The 21,520-nt window shown below is 44.9% G+C and overlaps 1 protein-coding gene across 1 annotated transcript in view; it reads left to right on the plus strand.

Annotated features, from left to right (window-relative positions):
• DLEC1 (DLEC1 cilia and flagella associated protein) overlaps positions 1–21,520 on the plus strand; it is a 69,356-nt gene that overhangs the window by 19,667 nt on the left and 28,169 nt on the right. Inside the window, exons 7-14 of the mRNA XM_058555090.1 lie at positions 11,649–11,736; positions 12,415–12,588; positions 13,341–13,477; positions 14,714–14,806; positions 17,790–17,880; positions 18,604–18,766; positions 19,966–20,158; positions 20,980–21,038. Coding sequence (XP_058411073.1) covers positions 11,649–11,736; positions 12,415–12,588; positions 13,341–13,477; positions 14,714–14,806; positions 17,790–17,880; positions 18,604–18,766; positions 19,966–20,158; positions 20,980–21,038 — 998 coding nt within the window. The remainder of the gene's footprint in view (positions 1–11,648; positions 11,737–12,414; positions 12,589–13,340; positions 13,478–14,713; positions 14,807–17,789; positions 17,881–18,603; positions 18,767–19,965; positions 20,159–20,979; positions 21,039–21,520) is intronic.

Raw genomic sequence — 21,520 nt, forward strand, 5'->3', positions numbered from 1 at the left:
AATAAATAAATAGATGGGGAAGAAGCGACAACTCTTTGTTACAGAAGAATTCTAATTAATAATATAGAAAGAATGAGAGAAATAAAAGATCATTGTTAGATATCACACTAATCAAGTCTGCAGGTAAGATATACCAATAGATGCTAAAATTAGTGGGTAAAAGTTTAAGCAGAAACAGATAATTGCATAGTCTCTCCCCAAATATTTAGTAATTACAAAGGAAAAATAGTAACTCTAAAGGGGAGAATCCTGGCAGACACAACTTTAACCAGGTGATTAAGGTTATGTTCAGCTGTGATGTTCACCACTAAGATGACACATCAATAGCATATACCCCTGATATGACATGCTAAGAAGGGCACATCGCTTTTGTGATATTCTTGCAAATATTGCATAACCTCAATCTAATCATGAGTAAACTTCGGACAAACCCAAACTGAAGGACATTCTAGAAGGGCATTCTACAAAATAACTGGCCAGTACTCTTTAAAAGCCTCAAGGTCATGGACAACAAGAAAAGATTGAGGAAATTTCACAGGTTGGAGGAGACTAGGAAGACATGACAACCTAAGGCAACTTCAGATCCTAGATTGGATCCAGGAACAGAAAAAGGATGTTAGTGGACAAACTGGAAAAGTCCACATAAATTTGTGGGTTATTTAATATATTGTACCAAGCTTAATTTCTCAGTTTTGATCATTTTTCTATTGTTGTGTAAGATGTTAACGTAAGGAGAAGCTGGGTGAAGAGTAGATGGGAACTCTCTGGATTATTTTTGTAACTCTCATAAGTCTAATATCTCAAAATAAAGCATTAAAAATATATGTGTATTGGGGAGACGTCCAGTTATGGTAATATTGTAACTAGATAACCTGAAAGAACAGGAATCTACAAAAAAATGAAAATTCTAGGACTGAAACTAAGTACTCACTAGAAGGGCTTAATAGCAAATTAGACAGATGAAGAGAAGACTTGCAGATAGGTCAGTAGAAATGATCCAGAATAAAAAAGATGAAAAATTACAGAAGATAGCATTTTAAAATGTGGGACATAGTAAATAGGTCTATTGTGTAATTGAAGTCCCGGAAAGAGAGGAGAGAGAGAGAGAATGGGACAGAAGCAGTATTGGAAGAAATAATGGATGAGACTGATCTACAAGTAATGAAGATGTCAAGCCACAGAGTAAGCACTAACAACCCTAAGCAGAATGAAACAAAAGAAAACCATACCTAGGCACATGATAGTAAAATTCTGCTCAACCAAAGGGGGAAAAAAACCTTAAAGCATTTAGAGAAAAAAGACCCTCCACCTTCCAACAGAAATAAAATAAGCTAGAAAATATTAGAATGAAAGCTTCAAAGTGATTAAAGAAAATAACTTTCAATCTAGAATTCTAAACCTAGTGAAAATACTCTTCAAAAATGAAGACATTCTCAACAAACAAAAACTGGTAATTCATTACCAGATAATAATAATTCATCACCGGAAGACCTGCACCAAAGGAATTCTTCAGAAAATGATAGAAGGAGTGAAAAGCAACAGTAGGGGTACGTTTGTGGAGAAATGTAAATTAATATTAAATATAAAGTAACCATAATACTGTAGTTGTTATAATAATAATATGTGCTATTTAAAATATATGTAGAATTAAAGGCATGACAACAGTACCCCATAAGTGGGAAGGTAAGTGGATTTAAAGTATTCTAAGATCCTTGGATCATCTTGGAAGTGTATAGGTGCTAATTTATATGAAAACTTTAATAATTCAGGGATGCTTGTTGTAACCTCTGGGCTAATCATTATTTGAATAGTAAAATAATATAAAAGTGACAGGCTAATAGAGGGGGAAATGTTCAAAAAATACTTGATTAATCTAATGGCAGGCAAGAAAGAGAAAAAGGAACATGACTGGTAGTACAAATAGAAAATAAAAAGATAGTAGATTTAAACCCAAATTTATCAGTAATTACATGACATGTAAATGGAATAAGTGCTCCAATTAAAAGAGAAGGATCATCAGCCTGGGTAAAAAAACAAAAACCAACTAAACACTGCTTATATGACATAACCTCAAAAAGATTGAAAATATAAGGATGGGAAAAGATATATCAGACAAACTTAAGCAAAAGAAAACTGGTATGGCTACACTAGTTTCAGGGCAAGTAGACTCTACGGCAAGAAGCATTAGTAGAAAGAAAGAAAGAAAGAAAAAGGACATTTCACACTGATCAAAGGTTAAAACAAAATCTATCCAAAAGGTACTATTTAAAATCTATATACACTAATGATTTAGCTTCAAAATTTTACAAGACTAAAAGAAAAACAGATACAATAACAAACATGTAGGAGATGTTAACATTTTTTCCTCAAAAAAACTTAAAGAGCAGATAGACAAAAAAATCAGTAAGGATATAGAAGAATTGAACAGTATAATTAACAAACTATCTAACTGAGTTATATATAACACTATATCCAGCAATTGTAATATGCATTTTCTTTTAAAAGTGCACATGAAACATTTACCAAAATTGTCTAAGTGCTGGGTCATAAAGCAATTATTAAAAAATTCCAAAGGACTAAAAACATACAGAATTTGAAGCCAGTGGACTTAATATAGAAACTAATAACAAGAATATAACTAGAAACTCTTCAAATATGGAATTTAAGCAACTCATTACTAAACCCATGCGTCCAAGAAGTCATAATGAAAATTAGAAAATAATGAATGGTCATTTTTAAATGGTACATCAAAATTTGTAGGATGCAGCTAAAGCCATGCTTAGAGGAAAATGTATAGACTTATATTCACATGTTAGAAAAGAAATAGTTTGAAAATTAGTTATCTAGATATACATCTCAAAAATTAGAAAAGAACAGCAAATTAAGCCCAAAGAAAGCAGAAGGAAGGAAATAATGAAAACAAGGACAGGGCTGGCCCGTGGCTTAGCAGTTAAGTGCGCGCGCTCTGCTGCTGGCCACCCGGGTTCGGATCCTGGGCGTGCACCTGGGTTCGGATCCTGGGCGCGCACCGATGCACCGCTTCTCTGGCCATGCTGAGGCCGCGTCCCACGTACAGCAACTAGAAGGATGTGCATCTATGACATACAACTATCTACTAGGGCTTTGGGGGAAAAAATAAAAAAAATAAACAAGGACAAATTTTAATGAAATAGAAAACAAATATGCAATAGGATCAGCCAAGCCAAAAGTTAATTCTCTGAAGAGATTAATAAAATTGATAAATCCCTAGCAAAACTGATCAAAAAGAAAAGAAAGTACAAATTTACCAATATCAGGGAAAAAGAAGACATCATTATAGATCCAATAGACATTAGAAAGATAAGAGGTTTATGAAAAACTTTATGCCTTGACATTTGAAAATGTAGATGAAATAGACAAATTTTCAGGAAAATACAGTTTACAAAACAGACACAAGAAGAAATAAAACATCTGGACAGTCCTATATTATGACATTGAATCTGTAATTTAAAACCTTCTCATAGTGTTCTAAAATTAAATTATGGTGATGGTTGCACAACTCTGTGAATATACTAAAACCATTGTATTAAACACTTTAAATGAGTGAATGGTTTGGCATGTGAATTATATCTCCATATAGCTGTTTAAATAAACAACAACAAAGAAACCTTCCCACAAATAAAAATTCTGGCCCTGATGGCTTCACCAGTGAATTCTTTCTAATATAAGGAAGAAATGCAACATCTTTTACAAACGCTTATAGAGAATGGAAAAAAGGAAACACAACCCAAGTTGTTTTATGAAACAAGTGTAATCTTGATACCAAAACCTGAAAAGAATTATTGTAAGAAAGGCTAAACTTTGTCATGAAGAAAACTACAGAATTCCTAACAAAACATTAGCAGACTGAATTCAGCTTTACATAAAAATGATAAACATCACAACCAAGTTGGTTTGCTCTAGCAATGCAAAATTAGTTTAACCTTTGCAAAGCAGTCAATATAACTTCCCACATTAACACAATAAGGGAGAGAACTCCTATAGTAATCTTTCAATAGATGCAGACAAAATTCAATATCTCATTGTAATTTTTTAAAAACTCTTAGCAAACTAGGAATAGAATAAAACTTTCATAATTTGACAAAAGATATCTACGAAAATAAAAATAAAACTGTTATTATTCACAGATGACGTGATTGTGTACCTAGAAATCCAAATGAATCTACAGATAAATTATTGGAATTAACAAGTGAATTCATTAAAAGTCTTGATGTAAAGTCAATATACAAAAACCAATTTTATTCCTATGTACCAGAGCAAACTATTATAAAATGAATTTAAAACAAGATACTATTTACAGTGCATTAAAAACAAATCAAATTTAGGGGGCCAGCCCGGTGGCACAAGCGGTTAAGTGCGCGCGCTCCGCTGCGGCTGCCCGGGCCAGTTCGGATCCCGGGCGTGCACCGACGTGCCCCTTGTCAAGCCATGCTGTGGCGGCGTCTCATATAAAGTGGAGGAAGATGGGCATGGATGTTAGCCCAGGGCCAGTCTTCCTCAGCAAAAAGAGGAGGATTGGCAGATGTTAGCTCAGGGCCGATCCTCCTCACAGACACACACGCAAAAATCAAATTTAGGAATAAATTTAAATAAATATATACAAGACTTTGGCAGAAAACTAAAAATATAATTGAAAGAAATTAAAGGAGACCCGAATAGATGAATAGATATACCCAGTAGTATGCTGGAGCCAGGTCGTATTAGCTCATGAGAGCTGACTGCACATCTCTTCCCAACTCTGTGTTCAGTGATGTCACATTGGTGTCTTGAAATCGACCATAATGAGAGTATTTACACCACAGACATCAGCAATCACTATCAAATCAGGGCTCTCCCCCACCCCCAAGAGTCAGTTGTTAAACGTTTACCAGCACACTGTTGAATATGCTTTATTCATGGATTGGAAGACTCATTAATACAGAGATGTTGTCAAAGAATAATTCAGAGGAATTAGTTATCTGCATGCTCATTTGTGGAGTAATAGTCAATACACTGTTGTCAGTGAACAAAGGCAAAAACAATTTATAACTGAGAGGAGAGAGAAAAAAATTGTAGTCTGGAAACAGTGAATCTTGTTTGCATATTTTTGGGGCAGCAAAGAGGCCAGTTGGGCAGTCTGTCCTTAAGCAGACAGAATAAGGGTATCAAAACAATTCCAGGGCTTTTAAAATGAATTTTCCAGAAAACCTTGCAAAATTAATTGTGGAATATATGTGAAAGACTATCTTCCAGTGTCCTCCGTTAGTATGTCTGTCTTAGTCCAGGTCTGAACTATTTCCCTGATGAAAATTTCTCAACTCCCCCCATTTTGGTCAAAAGTTCCCAAAGGAGAGGATTTAACCATAAGGGCTTTAGTCTCTGATGCAGAATCATTATTGGATGTTAACTTGATATTGGCAGAATATAGCAACATTTAAACACCCGAATATCAAACAGTAGAGAGAACAAAATATAGGAGGGCAATGATAAATATTATAAGAAACATTTGGAACCTATTTTGTTTCCAGTTTTTTGGTCAGTGTAGGTCTAATCAGGAGACCTGAAAGATCAGTTTGGTCAATTTTAGTGAAGTACTTGGTTTTTTTCCCCTTGATTGATTGTTTCATCTTTTTCAAAATATGTATCCGGGTATTGTAAAATCTATTAGCTGTTGTATAGAGTTCATTCTGTTGGTTGATATTCAAACGCACATCTATTTAGACTCATTCTAGGTAATGAAGTTATTTACTCTAGCCTAAAATGACTTATTTCATTTAAAGTCAGTATTCATTTTGCTTCTGAAATTATCCCAGATTTGTCCAGTGGGAGCCTTGCAGGTTGTCTCCTGTGTTCTTTTGACATGTCCTAGCATTTTTTTTAGCACTTCCTTACATTCTGGCATTATAAGATGTTTCAGGTTCATCTTGTACTGTATTTGTCCCAGTTCTGGAGTCAGTTTCTAAGATTGCCTGGTTTCTTTTAGTGGAGCATGGTATTTAGAAACCAAGATCTTAGCACTAGATCTGCATTTGCTACGAGGGTATCATCACTTCTAGGCCCTTTCAATGGACAGAGCTGGAGAAAAATAGCAGTTTCATAGGTCCAACCATATATGTGCATATGTATGTATACCCATATGCACTCATATCCATACACAGGGACATATATATTTAAAATCACGACTTCATACTGGTACCTCTAATTACAGTTAATTCCACAGTGCCTCCTTCCATTCCATGCTTTATAGCTCGCTTCTCCCGCCGTCATCTGAAGAATCTTGGAATAAAATTCTTCTGGAAGTCTCTGCATCTAGTGGCTTTTTAGTGAGCCTCAGGGTCAGATCTCTATGGTGACTGGATGTCCACTTGCAGGATTCTAAGTATTTATATGGTGGGAGGCATATATCCCAGATGTGTTATGTTCTGGAGCTTGGGAATAGTGTTTGTGGTTAAAAGCACTTGATAGAAAAAACAAAAAAAGTACTTGAAATGGTGTTTTCTGGCATGGTTTTAAGGGCAACTTTCATTGCTGTGTCTTTTAACATATTCAGTGTTTCAGTTACTATAACTATGTAACAAGTTGCCCCAAGAGTTAGTGGTGTAAAACAGCCATTTGCTTGCTGATCAGATAGGACACAGCAAGGACAATTTATCTCTGCTCTGTAATGCCCAGGGTCTCAGCCAGAAGACTGGGGGCTAGAACTATCTGAAGTCTCCTTCACTCACAGGTCTGGTGGTTGATGCTGGCTTTCAGCTCAGACCTCAGTTCCTCTCCCTGTGGGCCTCTCCCTAAGGTTTCTCCACATCAGCTAGTTCCCTCCCTTCCCTTCCCTCCCTTCCCCTCCCCTCCCCTCCCCTTCCCTCCCCTCCCCTCCTCAGAACATAGTAGCTGGTTTCCCCAGAGCAAGCCTCTCAAAAAGAGAAATAGAATCTGGCACAGTCTATTATATAAATTGAATTGTATCCAGTGATGTCCCTTGGAAATGCACCTTGCCTCTATTGGGCATGTGACTGTACATAATAGTTATTTACCCAGCTAAACTGTAACGTTTAAGGATAAAAACATTTTCAAATTTGCAAAGTCTTTAAACATTGATGTCCCATGCACCCTTTCTCAGGAAACTCCTAGGAAACATGCTCCCCTCATAGAAGTGCGTAAACCAAGGAAGAGGAAGGCATGGCATGTGGGAAAGAAGAGTAGGAAAGAGGGGAAGGAAATCCCCAGGTTAATGGTGGAAGGGTTTTCTAGTTACTGTTGCTGCAAAGCAAGTTTCCCCAAAGCTTAGCAACTTAAAACAACCCTTGTATTATGCTTACGGATTCTTTGGATTTGAAATTCAGACAGGGCACAATGGGAATGGCTTGTTCCACAACGTTTGAGGCTGAAGCTGGTAAAAGTCAATGCCTAGGGGTGACTTGAAAGTTGGGTGCTGGAATTATCTGAGGCACTTTCACTCACATGGTAGTCAGTGCTTGGTGTCGGTAGCTGTCTACCGGAGCACCTACACGTGGCTTCTCCATGTGGCCTGGACTGCCTCGTAGAATGGCCGCCTCAGGGTAATCGGAATGTACATGGCAGCTAAAAGTGAGTATCAGAGCTTCTAAGTGAATATTCTAGCAAGGAAGATGGAGGTTGCATCACTGTTTATGACCTCACCTTGGAGGTTACACAGCACTGCTTCCTCTGCATGCTGTAGGTTACAAGTGAGTCACTAAGGTTGGCCCAGATCTGAGGGGAAGCTACGTAGACCTCACCTCTCAATGGGAGCAGTGTCAAAGAACTTGTGGATGTGTCTTAAAACTGCTACGGGGGTTGTCCTGGATGATAGTTAGCAAGAGGTGTTGCAGGCAACCAGCCCAGATTGGAAGAGGTCAGAAGGCTCTAGGAGAGGTTCATTTATGAGGTAACATTGATAAGAGTCCCTGATACATCTGGACACCTTGGGAAGAGATTTGTAGGGTAGTGGAGAGGGATTAAATTATTCATAAGTACATAGCAAGCAAAATAATTAGTTGATTATTAACTCCAGGAAAAACAGAAATTGTATAAAGGAGAGAAAGGAATCATAGTTTACTTCATGCCCAGCTATGAATAGCGTTTACATAGTAACAATAATGTAAACATTAGTTACAGATCTAACCAGTAATAGGATATAACTTTTAGTGGGACGATGGGGGATAGGAAGGGCGTGTCATAGGGTGACTTTGATATGGGAGAGGAAAGAGAGAATATCCATATCATCCATCCATAATTAATGCCTAAAACTGAAAGAAAAAAAAACATGCTATTTGGAGACATGGAAGTAAATTCCAAAATAATCAGCTCAAGGAGGAAAGCATGTTTGCCTTGGAGGAATGGGAAATGGCAGGGGTGGGGTGCAGGGAAGAGTGCAGGATTTCTATTTTCAAAACCTCGTAGAACTCTTTGACTCTTTATGTGGCTGTCCAACTTTGAAGAAAATAACTTAAAAAAAAAAAACAACTTTATATAAAAATATACTCAGGCCCAGGTATACAAGTGTATACCACCAAACATTAGAGCTAATCCCTCTTGTATATAAACTCTTTCAGAGACTAGAAAAAGAAGGAATGAACCCTCATTATTGGGTAATGAGCCTACTATGGTCTGAATGTTTGTGTCCCCCCCAAATTCATGTGTTGAAATCCTAACCCTTAACGATGATGGTATTAGAAGGTAGGGCCTTTGGGAGGCGCTTAGGTGATGAAGTGGAGCCTTCACAAATGGGATTACTGCCTTTATACCACTTGAGGACGTAGCAAGAAGGCACCGGCTATGAATCAGGAAATGTGCCCTCACCAAAACACGACCATGCTGGCACCTTGATCTTGGACCTTCCAGCCTCCGGAACTGTGAGAAATAAATTTCTGTTGTTCATAAGCCACCCTGTCTATGGTATTTTGTAGAGCAGTCTGAATGGACTAAGACAGAGCCTAGTGTCACCTTGACACCAAAGCCAGATAAGGAACGATGCAAATGAAAACCATTAAGCTGATCTTGCTTAAGAACAGAGGTACCCCACACTCCCCAGCCTTTTGGAGCTGCGAGAAAGCTGCCCTGTCCTGAGACAGGGAGCAGAATGGGACACGGACTGTGAATGCTGGAGGCTGAAGAGTTGTGGTAGCAATAGAGACCTGGACCTTGTAAACCAGGGGTTTATGTGTTTCATATACTTTCTATTTTGTTTTCTTTCAGTATTTTGGTAAATTTAAAAAGACATTTGAGGACAAAAGAACATAGGAGCAGAAATTCTAAGTAAAAAACAGCAAACCAAATTGAGCAAGAAGAAGCACACACACACACACCAGAAGCAAATTGTGTGTAACCCAGGAATGCAAGGAATGTCTTCACACAGGGCCTTGAGTTGGCAGTTGGCTGCCCTGAGCCTGTCATTTTTTCCTACAGGGCTTCCAGTGCTGCTAAGGAAAGCCAGCCGGCTCCACAATCCTTATAATTATCGCTGCCCCAGGCCTTGTAACCACCGTAGCTACCACATGTTTCCACGCCTGACCTCCACCTGCACCACATTTCAACGCATGACCTCCACCTGCACCGCACCTCAGCTGACCATGGGTGAAAGCCTTAGTAATTGTAATGCCACTGCATACCAGGAGTCATCACACCCTACTTTCCGCCAGCTAGAGTTCTTATTGCCGCCAGACTGGTGAGAAAGCCAGCTCCAGCATCTCGTCCAGGGTCTGCTGTTTTAGGACCCTCTGATGGCAACTGTCATAGCCTGAGTTCCACATAAAGCAGAGTCTGAGGTGGTGAGATTATGTGCCATCATTTACAATTCTAGGGAGGAATGAGGAAAGGGGATGGAAGAAGGGAGAGTCAATATGAGAATATATATTGAGCTGACAACCATTAAGTGCAATTGATTGTTTCATCTTATAGGCTGTTCCCTAAGAAGCCATATAAACTGCAGGCTCCTGCCTTTCGTTGGTCAGAGGTTTGCTTTGTGTGGCTGGGAGCAAGGCTCTCTGAGGCATGCCTCAGTGGACATGAGGAGCAGCTGCTTCCTTGAACACCTGGATCTGCAGTGACAGCAGGGGCTGCAACTAGCTTTGTGTTTGAGAGAACATCAGTCTGACTGAGGGAACAGCACATGCTGTTGCTAGGGCTCTTTCATGCACATGTGAAGACCTAAGGAGACAAAACTGAGTTTAGTATCCTTGCCATATGGAAAATAATTTAATCCCTACTTCACTCCATATTCCAAACAAAATACTTTCCAGCAAATATCCCAAAGAAAAGAACGAAATTTTAAGAAGAAAATGTAGAAGATCTAGAAAGATTTCCTGAGACTGAAGCATAAACCATAAAAGGTTGATAAATTTTATATTGAAATTTTAGAAACTGTACATCAAAAGACAATACAAATTATAAACTTAGAGATGTTTATAACATATAACTTACAAAGAAATTAGTACCCAGAATATATAAAGAGCTCCTATGAATCAATAAGAAAAAGATAAAATGCAAAATGGTAAAAGGATATAAACAGACAACTCACACAAGAGAAAACCCAAATAGCAAATAAACATAGGAAAAGATGCTCATCCTCATTAGTAACAGAGAAATGAAAATTAAAACCATAATATGGGTCTCTCCACATTTGGATCTGGTTCACAGATGGATTGGTGTAATATGTTGTGCTGGCCAAAAATGGACTTAAATGTTGATTTAGGAATGCATATCTATGAATAAAAGTATGAAGACATACTTCAAATTTATGTAGCTGTTATCTGGTGGGGGGCTGGGGTAAGGCTGCATCTGTATTTTTAATGTTTTATTTCTTAAGCTGGGTGATGGAAACATGGCTTTTGTCATGTTATAATTTACACATTTTTCTTCCAGTGTAATATTTTACAAAATAGAAGGAAAAGATGTGTACATGTATTGAGCTGCTCTTCTGTGCTAGGCCCTGTGCTGAGTGCTGGTGGGGGTTGGCACTGTGTGAGTTCCAGGCCTTGCCCTTAGGGGTCTCCCAGTCTGAGGGAAGGAGAAGGGAAGGCAGGGTTTAATAGAGGCTGGACAGGTTGGGTGATGGAGAGAGGCCCAGTCACAACCCTGGCATACAGGTGTCCAACCGTCTTTGGACTGGGCCCATATGAAAAAGTGGCCCAAAGGAATATGTGGAGAAGAAGACAGTAAGAGGCAAGGTGGGCAGAACTTTGGAACCAGATGTCCTGGGCTCACATCTCAACACTGGTACCAGTTCAGGAGCCTCTTTGAACTTCAGTTTCTTTGAACTTCAGTAAAATAGAGATAGTTCCTACCTTTCCTGGTCATTGTGGGGTTGAGGAGGCACACAGCAGATGCTCAACAAACAGTAGCTGTTATGTTAAACAGGACAAAGAGTAGGTCAGATCTATTCCCACCCTCATGTTCACTTGGTATGTTATTTTTTCCAAAAACAATCAAAAGTAGATAGAATAACATAATGAATCCCCATGTACCCCTCACCCAGCTAAACGGTTACCAACATGTGGCCAAGCATATTTCGTTTATATCCCTCCCCTCTTCCCATATTATTGGTAAATCCCAGACCTCGTATCGTTCATCTGTACGTGTCGCTGTCTAAAAGAGCTTTAAACACCTTTAAACAGATGGTCATCTCGCTGCAGAACACCACCTCGACCAGCCGCTACCTGCGAGTCATCCCGCCGTCTACTCCGTACTTCGCTCTGGGGTTGGGTAAGCTCGGTGTAGCCATTGTCGAGACTGCCTCAGAATCACGTGTTGGGCTTGCTCCCAGTTACAGGCCCTCCTGGCCCTCGGATGACTCCTGCGTCTGCCCTGAGCGTGGGCCCACATGTCCCTTAGCAGTCCCCGGAGGCCCCGCATGCTGTGCGGGCAGCCTGCCTGCTCACCCTCCCAGTGAAATCTCTAAGCCTGGGCAGCTCCTTTCTCCATCCCCTCCCTCCAGGCTCCTGTTTTACTGTCTCCTCACGAATCACGCTGTCACTGCCCTCAGTCAGGCTGTCCTCGTTCCTCACTTAAACCATTGCAGTGGCTTCCCAGCCAGCCTTCCCACTCAGAAATCTCAAATGTCTCTCTGCTGCCCACAAAATAAATTCTAAGCCATAGGGCCAGGCGTGGCCCCACCTAACTGTTCCAGATGGACCATATCACCCCCCTCCCTGGGCCTAGTATTTTTACGTGGAGTCCCTGCCCTTGCAGCCTGCTCCCTCGCATGCCCTGGTGGTTCTGCCTTCGGCATGGCCTTGGCCCAGAAGGCATTTCCTCACAGAGCCAGGCCCAGCTGTGGCGGGGTCTACCCGTGCCCTCTGGTTGCTGTCTGTAGCACTTGAGCCCAAGCCCTGGTGACTCGCGGGTCCCCAGATCCTCATTTGTCACTTTTGTCACACACAGGGATGTTCCCAGGAAAAGGTGGAATGGTGGCTCCTGGAATGACCTGCCAGTACCCTGTCCAGTTTTTGCCCGACTGCCTTGGGGATTTTGATGATTATATTTTAGTTGAGACCCAGTCAGCCGACGCACTCCTGATCCCCCTGCAGGCCCGGAGGCCGCCCCCAGTGCTGACATGTGAGTGTGCGCTCTGCCTCCTCCAGGATTCAGTTAGGGTTGGCGAATCCCTATAACGACTGCCTGCTCTCAGGGGCCCTTTGTGGCAGCACCTAGCTTGGTCCTCTTGGACAGGGGCTTCTGGGTCCTGAGGAGGGACCTGCTAGCAGCTTCTACACAGTCTTCCACAGTGTCAGGCTCCAATTGTCCTGCTTCCCGGTGAGGGCTGACTCTGAATTACACACATCAGGGGAAGAGGCCAGCAGCCCAGCTAACCCCAGATAGGCTTCACTGGCTGTGGACACCCCTGAGTGGGCCTGTGCCTCACTGAGGCAAGGAAGGAGTGCCTGGAGCCCTCAGCGAATGTCACCTCTGTGGCTGTGGGGGTGGCTTCTTTGGGAAAGCTGGCTTTGGCTGGGCTCCTTCCTCCACAAGCCTCTTCATCTGGGCACGGGCTGGAAGTTGAGACTCTGAACACAACCCCCACGATGCTGGCCATGCTGGGTCGCCCTGGCTGAGGCCTGAGTTCACGGTGGGCACTGACTCCTGCTGCTCCAGCCAGGAGAGCATGGAGTCCCACGGTACTGCTGCCATGTGGGAGCAGGGGTCAGGGCCTGTCCCCATTCTCCCTCTCTGCTCAGGGTGCTGGGCCGGGGCCCCATGCTCTTCCACAGCTACTCTGAGCTCTGGCTGGACCTCAGGAGAACAATGACAGTAGGGCCTATTCAGAGCAACGTGTTATTTCTCTTGCCCATCTCTTCCTGTGGCTGCAGTGTCACCAGTGTTGGACTGTGGTTACTGCCTCATTGGGGGAATGAAGTTGAGCAGATTCATCTGCAAAAATGTGGGCTTCAGTGTTGGCAAGTTCTGCATTATGCCGAAAAAGAGCTGGCCGCCGCCAAGCTTCAGGGTGAGTGATCACAGATTGCTACCTGGAAAAAGAGCAAGTCTGTCAAAGGAAATAACCCTGTGAGGGACTTGCTGGAGTGCACCTATGATTGGAAACACACAGAAAACAGAATTTATAACCTCTCTGTCCAACTGCCACAATCCAGACGAGAATCCATATGTGTGGAGACCAGTGCTATAGTTCTGGTTAGGCCGCTAATACCTGCGTGACCCTGGGCAGGTTGTATCACCTCTCTTATCCTTCAAGGCCTGCCTCAGATGTCACTGCATTTGTCCAATCATTCAGTCATTATTGCAGCAAATGTTTGAACTTATCAGAGGTCACAAAGTGGCAGCTCTTTGGCTGAATTCTGTGGGCATATTTATTTGGCACAGAGCTAACATTTACAAATAGGGAGATTTCACATAAAAATCTGCATGTCCAGTCTGTCTGAAAAATTGGCAGATGTGTAGCCCTGGGCCAGAATTCACTGTGGCCCTGTTGGCTGGAGTCGGGAAGCAGGGCGTGAGCACATTCTCTCCTGTTTGCCCAGCCCCACCACTCTCCCTGGCAGCCGAACACTGACACCCTGGTCATCACTCTCACATTGTTATTCCTGTTATGGTAGAGAGATTTCTCTGTGCCTGTGTCTCCAGAAAAGAAGCAGTAGGTCCAGAGGACTACATGTTCCAAGACACACATTTTACTCGTTTCTGATGCCTGCCAGGGTCTTGCAGGCATGGGTTTGTGTCCCTGGCGTGCTACATGGCTTCCTGCATAGACACCAGGGCTGCAGCTCTGCTGACAAGATGGCAGCTGCCCCCGACTCAGGAGCTTATAGGGTCGGGGATGGAGGTAGACACATAAGCTGGTACCAGCCACACAGGGGCCTCTAGTAGGGAAAGGACTTGCTTTGGGAGCCCACCTCCTGGGTGAGGCCTTCTCTCATGCCACCTGCTTTGTGTCTGAAGCAGTTGTCAATGGTATCCCTTGAACCTCCTACCAGCAGTCAGCTCTTTATGATGCTCTGTGACTTACTCATCTTTAACCTTCAGAACCTCATCTGGTGCCTGGTAAAGGTTGAGTAAGTGCTTGCTGAACAAATGAGCCTCAGTTTCTTCATTTACGGGGGACTGGATGATCCTTGAGATCCTTCGAATCGCAAAATAGATGTTTGGAGGAGAGAAGTTTGTAATCTGAGCACTAGATTTTACAATTTCTACCACACTGTTGTATAATCTTCTGCTTTTCTTTAAGGCTGTTGCAACCATTGGCTTTGTCAAGCAACCTCCCTTTGGAATCCTCCCTTCAGTGTTTCAGCTGGCTCCGGGGCAGGCCATATTAGTGGAGGTAGGCAATTAGACGTTGCTGTATATTTCTTCCTCCTTATGATTGGTCGTGACTATTTCTCACCTGCTTGCGTGATTTCATTTGCCTCTGTGTTTTCATGACCCAAATATCCCCTCCCATTCCAGGTCCCAGCCTTAGTGGTTTCTGTGTAGGAGCATGTTCTTGCATTTTGTGGGGTGATGTCATTTGACTATCTTATGACCTGTCTCACAAAACAAGTGCAGAAGAGCCCTAGCAGTTCCATCATGATCCCTGAGCCTTGCTTCCACACCATTAGCCTGGGAGTCACCTCCACCAACATCTAAGCTGCCCTCAGGATCTTCCCTTGGTTCTTCAGTCTCTCTCGGACAACCTCCCCACCCAGGCCCGCAGTCTCGTACCTGGGCGATGATAGTGGCCTTGTTCTGTCTTTCCTATCTCATCCTCAGTTATATAGTCAACAGAGTCTGCCTTCCTTAGGCCTTACTCTGAACCTCTGCAGAAGCTCCTAGAGTCTGATCCCCTGGCTCTGGGCTTCTCCCTTCCTAACTGGCCGCTTTCGGCGGTCCCTTCAGCTCATCACACCTCTAGGGGCTTACTGGCCCCCAGAAAAGCCTGTGAGAAATGGTGATGCCTTCCTGCCCCTGTTGCTCCACAGTTGCCTTCACCCTCCCTGACTCCCTGGTCCAGGACTCTGACTCTGTGCTGTCAAGTGGTTGGGTGTGATGCTGCCGCAAGCATGCACAGCCTTCCTCACTAGCCTGTGAGAGAGGCACCGACGTTCAAGAGTAAAAGCTGTCTGGTCTCTGGGGACGGGGATTTGGCCTGTACTGTGTCATTGGGTAGTGAAAGCCAAGAGCCATAGGTTCTCAAACCCAGCTGCACATTGCAATCCCCTGAGAGAATTGCAAACACACTGATGTCTGGGCCCCAGCCCTGAGGTTCTGAGTTAATTGGTCTGAGATGTGGCCTGGGTGCAGGACTTTTAAAGCTCTCCAGGTGATTGTGGTGTACAGCGAAGTTTGAGGCCCACTGCCATAGCTTCTTTGCCGTGGTGTGAAGGAGGGCTTCCTTTATCAGCTGCTTTCCAGTCTCAACTGCCAGATGAAGTCTTGTTCTGGAGTGCTAGGGCGATGTTGTCTTGTTCATGTCTGTGCTGATCTGATCTCTGATAAGAACCTGGCTCTCAGGGTTGAGATCAGGCCAATTCAGGGGTGTAGGAGAGCTTTATCAGTCCTAATCTGCTGCTGAGGGATGGGTTGGGTCCTCTTGGTGTAGCCCAGTCCTTGTCAGAACCTTGTCGTGGCTTTAAGGAGTTAGGGCTAGTTGCCCCTAACAAGGCAAGGATGCCCCCCTCATCCCCTCTTCCCGTGAGCCCCAAGGAAAGGAAGAGGGTGGCAGCAGGAGTCTGTGGGGAGCAGTGGGGGAATCACGAGGAGGTTTTCCCCTTTGCATTCCTTATGTATTTTGTTTATTGATTGTTTGGGGTTTTGTTTGTTTAAAATTTTTACATATTTCCAAATAAATAAATTCACATTCAAAAATTCAAAAGATGCAGATAGATAAACAATGAAATGCTCTCTCTTACCCCAGTTCCTCAGCCACCCAGAGACCACAACCTTACCAGTTTTCTGAGTGCCCTCCCAGAGAAGTGTGATGCCTGAATAAGCAACTGTACATGTGTTTTCTTTCCTTTGTTTCCATTTTTCCTTCATACACATAGTTGCCCACTCTACACTCGGTTGTGAACCATGTGTTTTCCACTTACCACTATCTCTTTGAGCTCATTCTCATATTTTTTACAGCTGCATAGTATTCCACTGTGTAAATGAACCATAATCAGCTGTCCCCAGCTGATGGGCATGAAGATGTTTTTCTCTTCTCTGGCTATTTCAGCAAATAACTTATACATACAACTGTCTGTCCAAGCATGAGTCTACCCACAAGATGCAGTCCTTGAAGTGGATTTGCTGCCTCTGCTCTCATAATTGTGATATATGTTGCCCAAATCCCCACAAGTGGATTGTACCAGTTTATACTTCCAACAATATGTGAGGGTTCCTGTTTCCTCCACAGTCTTGCCAATATAGTGTGTTATCGACCTTTTTATTTAAAAAAAACAAAACAAAATAAAACACTTATCTTGATGTTTTTAAACATATAGAAAAATAGATAGTTTAATGATCACCTATGTACTCATTACCCAGCTTCAACATGTATCAATTCGTGGCCATCCTTACTATGTCCACACCCCTCTGTCTCTTCCGACCAAACTCCACCTTGCCCCTCTAGATAATTTTTAAGAAAATCAAGGGGCCGGCCCCGTGGCTTAGCGGTTAAGTGTGCGCACTCCGCTACTGGCGGCCCAGGTTCGGATCCCGGACGCGCACCAACGCACCGCTTGTCCAGCCATGCTGAGGCCACGTCCCACATACAGCAACTAGAAGGATGTGCAATTATGACATACAACTATCTACTGGGGCTTTGGGGGAAAAAAAAGGAGGAAGATTGGCAATAGCTGTTAGCTCAGAGCCGGTCTTCCTCAGCAAAAAAAAAAGAGGAGGATTAGCATGGATGTTAGCTCAGGGCTGATCTTCCTCAAAAAAAAAAAAAAAAAGAAAATCAAGATATCATATCATTGCATTTATGATAGCTAACTTTCTACACTTTGCCAGTATAAAGAGTGAGAAACTTCTTCTGGGTGGTTTTTGTTTACATTTCTTTTATTATGAATGAGGTTAAAAGTTGCCATTTGTTTAAGAGGCATTTGTATTTCGGTCTCCGTGAACTTTCTCTTCCTACTGTTTCAACATGCTCCCTGCATTACTCTGGGGTGGAGCCGAGGCTGCAACGCTTGGCCTTAAGTATAAGGTGGAGAGGTGGCAGGGAGGGGAGCGAAAAGTGGAGAGCGAAGGTAGGAGCATGTGTGTGAGAAGAGGAGGGTGGAAGGTGGGGGTGGAAGCAACTCAGTGGGAAGTAACAGGCCCGCCGTTCTCTCCCCCAGGTCTTGTTCCTCCCAACGAGCCTAGGAGAGGCAGAGCAGACCTTCATCATTGTGTGCGACAACTGCCAGATAAAGGAGCTGGTGACCGTAGGTGGGCTTGTGTGTGCTCCCAGGGGTGGGGCCGGAGTGGACACCCTGGCTCCAGAAGCTGCTGCACTAGTGTTGGCAGTGGCACAGCTGTGCCTGCTCTGTCAGGGGGTACACTGACACGGACCTTGGTCAGACCTTGGAGACCCAAGCCAGTGTGGCCTCAGGACAGTCCCAAGGAGCCTTCTAATGAGAGATGATGGAAACCTGGGGGGAAATCTTTCATCATTTCACTTTGAAGCTCATGTTGACCTCCTTTGGGGAATTGCCAGTGACTCACACATAAACAACCAGAGGCACCCTAGGTTTCTGTAGAGTTAGAAGGGGCATCCTGCTGATTTCCCCCAAGGTTGATTCCTTCCCTCCCTCCCTTCCTCCCTCAGAAGGGGCATCCTGCTGATTTCCCCCAAGGTCGATTCCTTCATCCCTCCCTCCCTTCCCTTCCCTCCCTCCCTCCTTCCTCCCTCCCTTCCATCCAGTTTCACTCAGCAAGCATTAATTGAGTGCCCGCTATGTGCTTGGTTATCAAAATTACCTCCTTTTGGTCTGTGAAGATGTGGGGACATGAATCTATGTGCTAATGGTCCCCTGTTCCCCTCTGGTGTGCACTTCCCGGAGTCATGATCAAGGCCAGTTGCATGTAGATGGTGGCGTGGTTCCTGTGACAGCCTTTGGCCACAGAGTCCTGATTTTAGCCCTAGTGAAACGAACTACCCTACTTTGTCAGGAATCGGGCAGCTGGTTGCTTTGGATCTGATCTATATTTCTGGTGAGAAAAGTCAGCCGGAGCCTGGAGAGCTCACAGACTTAACAGCCCAGCACTTCATACGCTTTGAGCCTGAAAACCTTCAGTCCACGGCTAGGAAACAGCTGGTTATTAGAAATGCTACGTGAGTGACCCCCATGCAGCACCCCCAACACACACCCTTTCTCCTTCCTCACCTGGCCCTGAGTTCCCAGTGAGGCAGGAGCTTCCTTCCAAGGGCCAGGGAGGAATCTGGGCACAGAATGGAAGGATCCGATTTGTACTGACATTCATGGTAGCCACTAGCCACATGTAGCTATTTAAATTGAAATCAATTAAAATTAAATAAAATTAAAAACCCACCTTTCCAGTGGTACCAGCCACATTTTAAGTACTCAATAGCCACATGTGCAGCTAGTGACCATCATGTGGGACAGAGCGGATGTATAAGATTTCCATCACTGCAGGAAGTTATATTGAGCAGTGTTGCTCTAGATCATCCTGGACCATCCTTAGCCAGGAACGGTTTTCCAGAGAGGTCCTGCCCTGCCCTGCCCAGCCCATGAGAGGAAGCCATCCAAGTCTCACGGTCAGACAGATTATGGCATGTAGGTTCCTCACTGCCATTTATTTCCTGACCATCCTCTGAGCACTGCCATTACACCAGGACAGACCTCAGGAAGCCTCCCAGCCAGGCTTCCCTGGTGACCCCAGGCCTTGCACAGGCTTCTGTTACCTGGCATGATGAACAGGACTCATCTGCCATCCATTCCCCCTGACCTCTGCCATCAGCAGCATGCCTGGAGCCCCACCCCTCCCACCACCACAGAGTTGTCGCTGCTCCTGTTGGCAGCTAGTGGGCACATGTCTTTCTGGACAGAGCTGTCCTGGGAAGCCATAGCTGGAGAGGTAGAGGGCAGGGAAGGTCTATATGGCAAACCTTTGAAACTCTCATGTGGTAGGAGACACTGCAGAAAACTTTCCTGATATCTGGGGGGATGCCTAGACCCCTCCAGTTTAGTGGTTGGAGCATGATTCCCTGTGTTTGCCATTTCCCCTGAGTCACTGTGGCCCTAACTACAGCTGCTGTGGGTGGGGAGTGGGGGCTTTCTTAGGAGGTCTCCAGCTTGGACTCCCTGACCCACGTGCTCTCCCTTATCCAGACTCCCCAGGCTCTTCCATGGGAAGGGCCTAAAGGCTGACCTGGCCACTTCCTTTTCCTGGGTCTTTTCCTGCTCCCTCCCGGACCAAGGCCAGGCCAAGCAGGGGATGGGAGGACCTGGTCCTGGCAGAACTGGGACATGGCCTTGGGTCTGCTGCCTATTGCCAAGATTGTCCCCACAGGCACGTGGAGCTGGCCTTCTACTGGCAGATCATGAAGCCCAACCTGCAGTCCCTGATGCCTGGAGAAACCTACAGCGTGGACAGCATCAAGTACTACCCTGACAGGGAGACGGCCTTCTCCATCACGCCCAAGAGGGGGGTCCTCAACCCCCACGCAGACCACGAGTTCATCCTGAGCTTTTCTCCTCATGAGGTTAAAATGGTGCCATCTTGGTAGTCACACAGGATTGGGTCATGATATTTTCACTCTCCGTCCATGTTCTTTAGTGACGTCAAAGCCACAGCTGGGCCTGACAATATCCCCAGGTGCCGAGGCCAGCACTTAGCTAAGAGTGGGGCTGGAGGACGTGGTTGGTGTGCAGGATGAAGACACTCGTTTTGCCTGGACTGATCCCACACACACCTCGTGTGCAGCCAGACCCTGGGCTTGTTTCCTCAGCTCTGGTGTCTTCTCTATTTCTACTATGTCAGAGATGTTAGCATCCCTATGCAGCCCACAGCAGCCCCCAGAGAAAGTGAGGTGCAGGTTCTTGAGGGTGAGGTTAACACCCCTGTCTGCCCCAGTGAGAAGCCCTGTGTGTAAGGGCAAGAGCTGGGTGTGAGGAGGGGTGCTCAGGGACCCTTGTTAGTAAGAGAGCAGGTCTGCCTCTCAGCCCAGCATCCAGCCGTCTCACTCTCTGTCCTGGGAGGGTGAGGTGCTTCAGACACACTGAGGGCACTGCCAAGGGGCAACATCGGGGGCTGGAGAGCCCTTCCTTCCAGGCCCAGCTGAGGTAGGCATGCCAGTCGTGAGACTGTAGTGGCCCCAGCCCCTGAGTCATGGCTCACGTCCCGGCAGCCACCCCTTTTACTGTAGGGGTGGGGACAGGTAGCAGGGAAGTGGCACTGTTTTTCAGAAGGCCTTTCTGGTGGTTAGGCCAAGGGGAGGAGGAATTTCTGCCACGGCTCCAGCCTTCTCCAGGGCAGCCTGGCTGGAATGCAATTTGCTTTAAGAGTGCTGTGTTTGTCTTGCAGCTGAGGAATTTTCACAGTGTGCTCCATATGGTGCTAGAGGAAGTCCCAGAACCCATGAGGTGAGCAGGGACTGGGCCCTGGAGGAGGCGTGGGCAATGGGGCCTGCCCTTCCCTTGGGATGCTGGGGAGGGAGTGATTGAGCCACCTGGCCCCCAGCAGGCTCTGATGCAAGGGAGCACTTTCAACTTTTCTGGCACCTCGGCCTGGAGTGGGCTCAGCATGCAGGGAGCAGGGCTCGCTGGACTCACTGTGAGAGCTGTAGGCCCCCCTGGAACCGTGGAGCTGTGCTCCAGGCTCATTGTTACCAGTGGGAAGCCAGGCTGATGGCCCCTGGGTGGTGGTGACTAATGCCCCACGGCAGGCACCTCCACCAGCTCTTCCCTAAGTACACTGTCGGGGTGGGTCTCCAGTCAGCCTCGGGTAGAGATCCCAGGCTGGGTGCAAGGGAGGTGCCCCTGTCTCAGGCCTTAAGTTGAGCTACTGTCACAGGCACAGACATTTGTCACTGTTTCAGGGCATTGGCTGATGCCTCTCATCTTAG

This window comes from Diceros bicornis, chromosome 2, assembly GCF_020826845.1.
Source record: "Diceros bicornis minor isolate mBicDic1 chromosome 2, mDicBic1.mat.cur, whole genome shotgun sequence".
Lineage (NCBI taxonomy): Eukaryota > Metazoa > Chordata > Mammalia > Perissodactyla > Rhinocerotidae > Diceros > Diceros bicornis.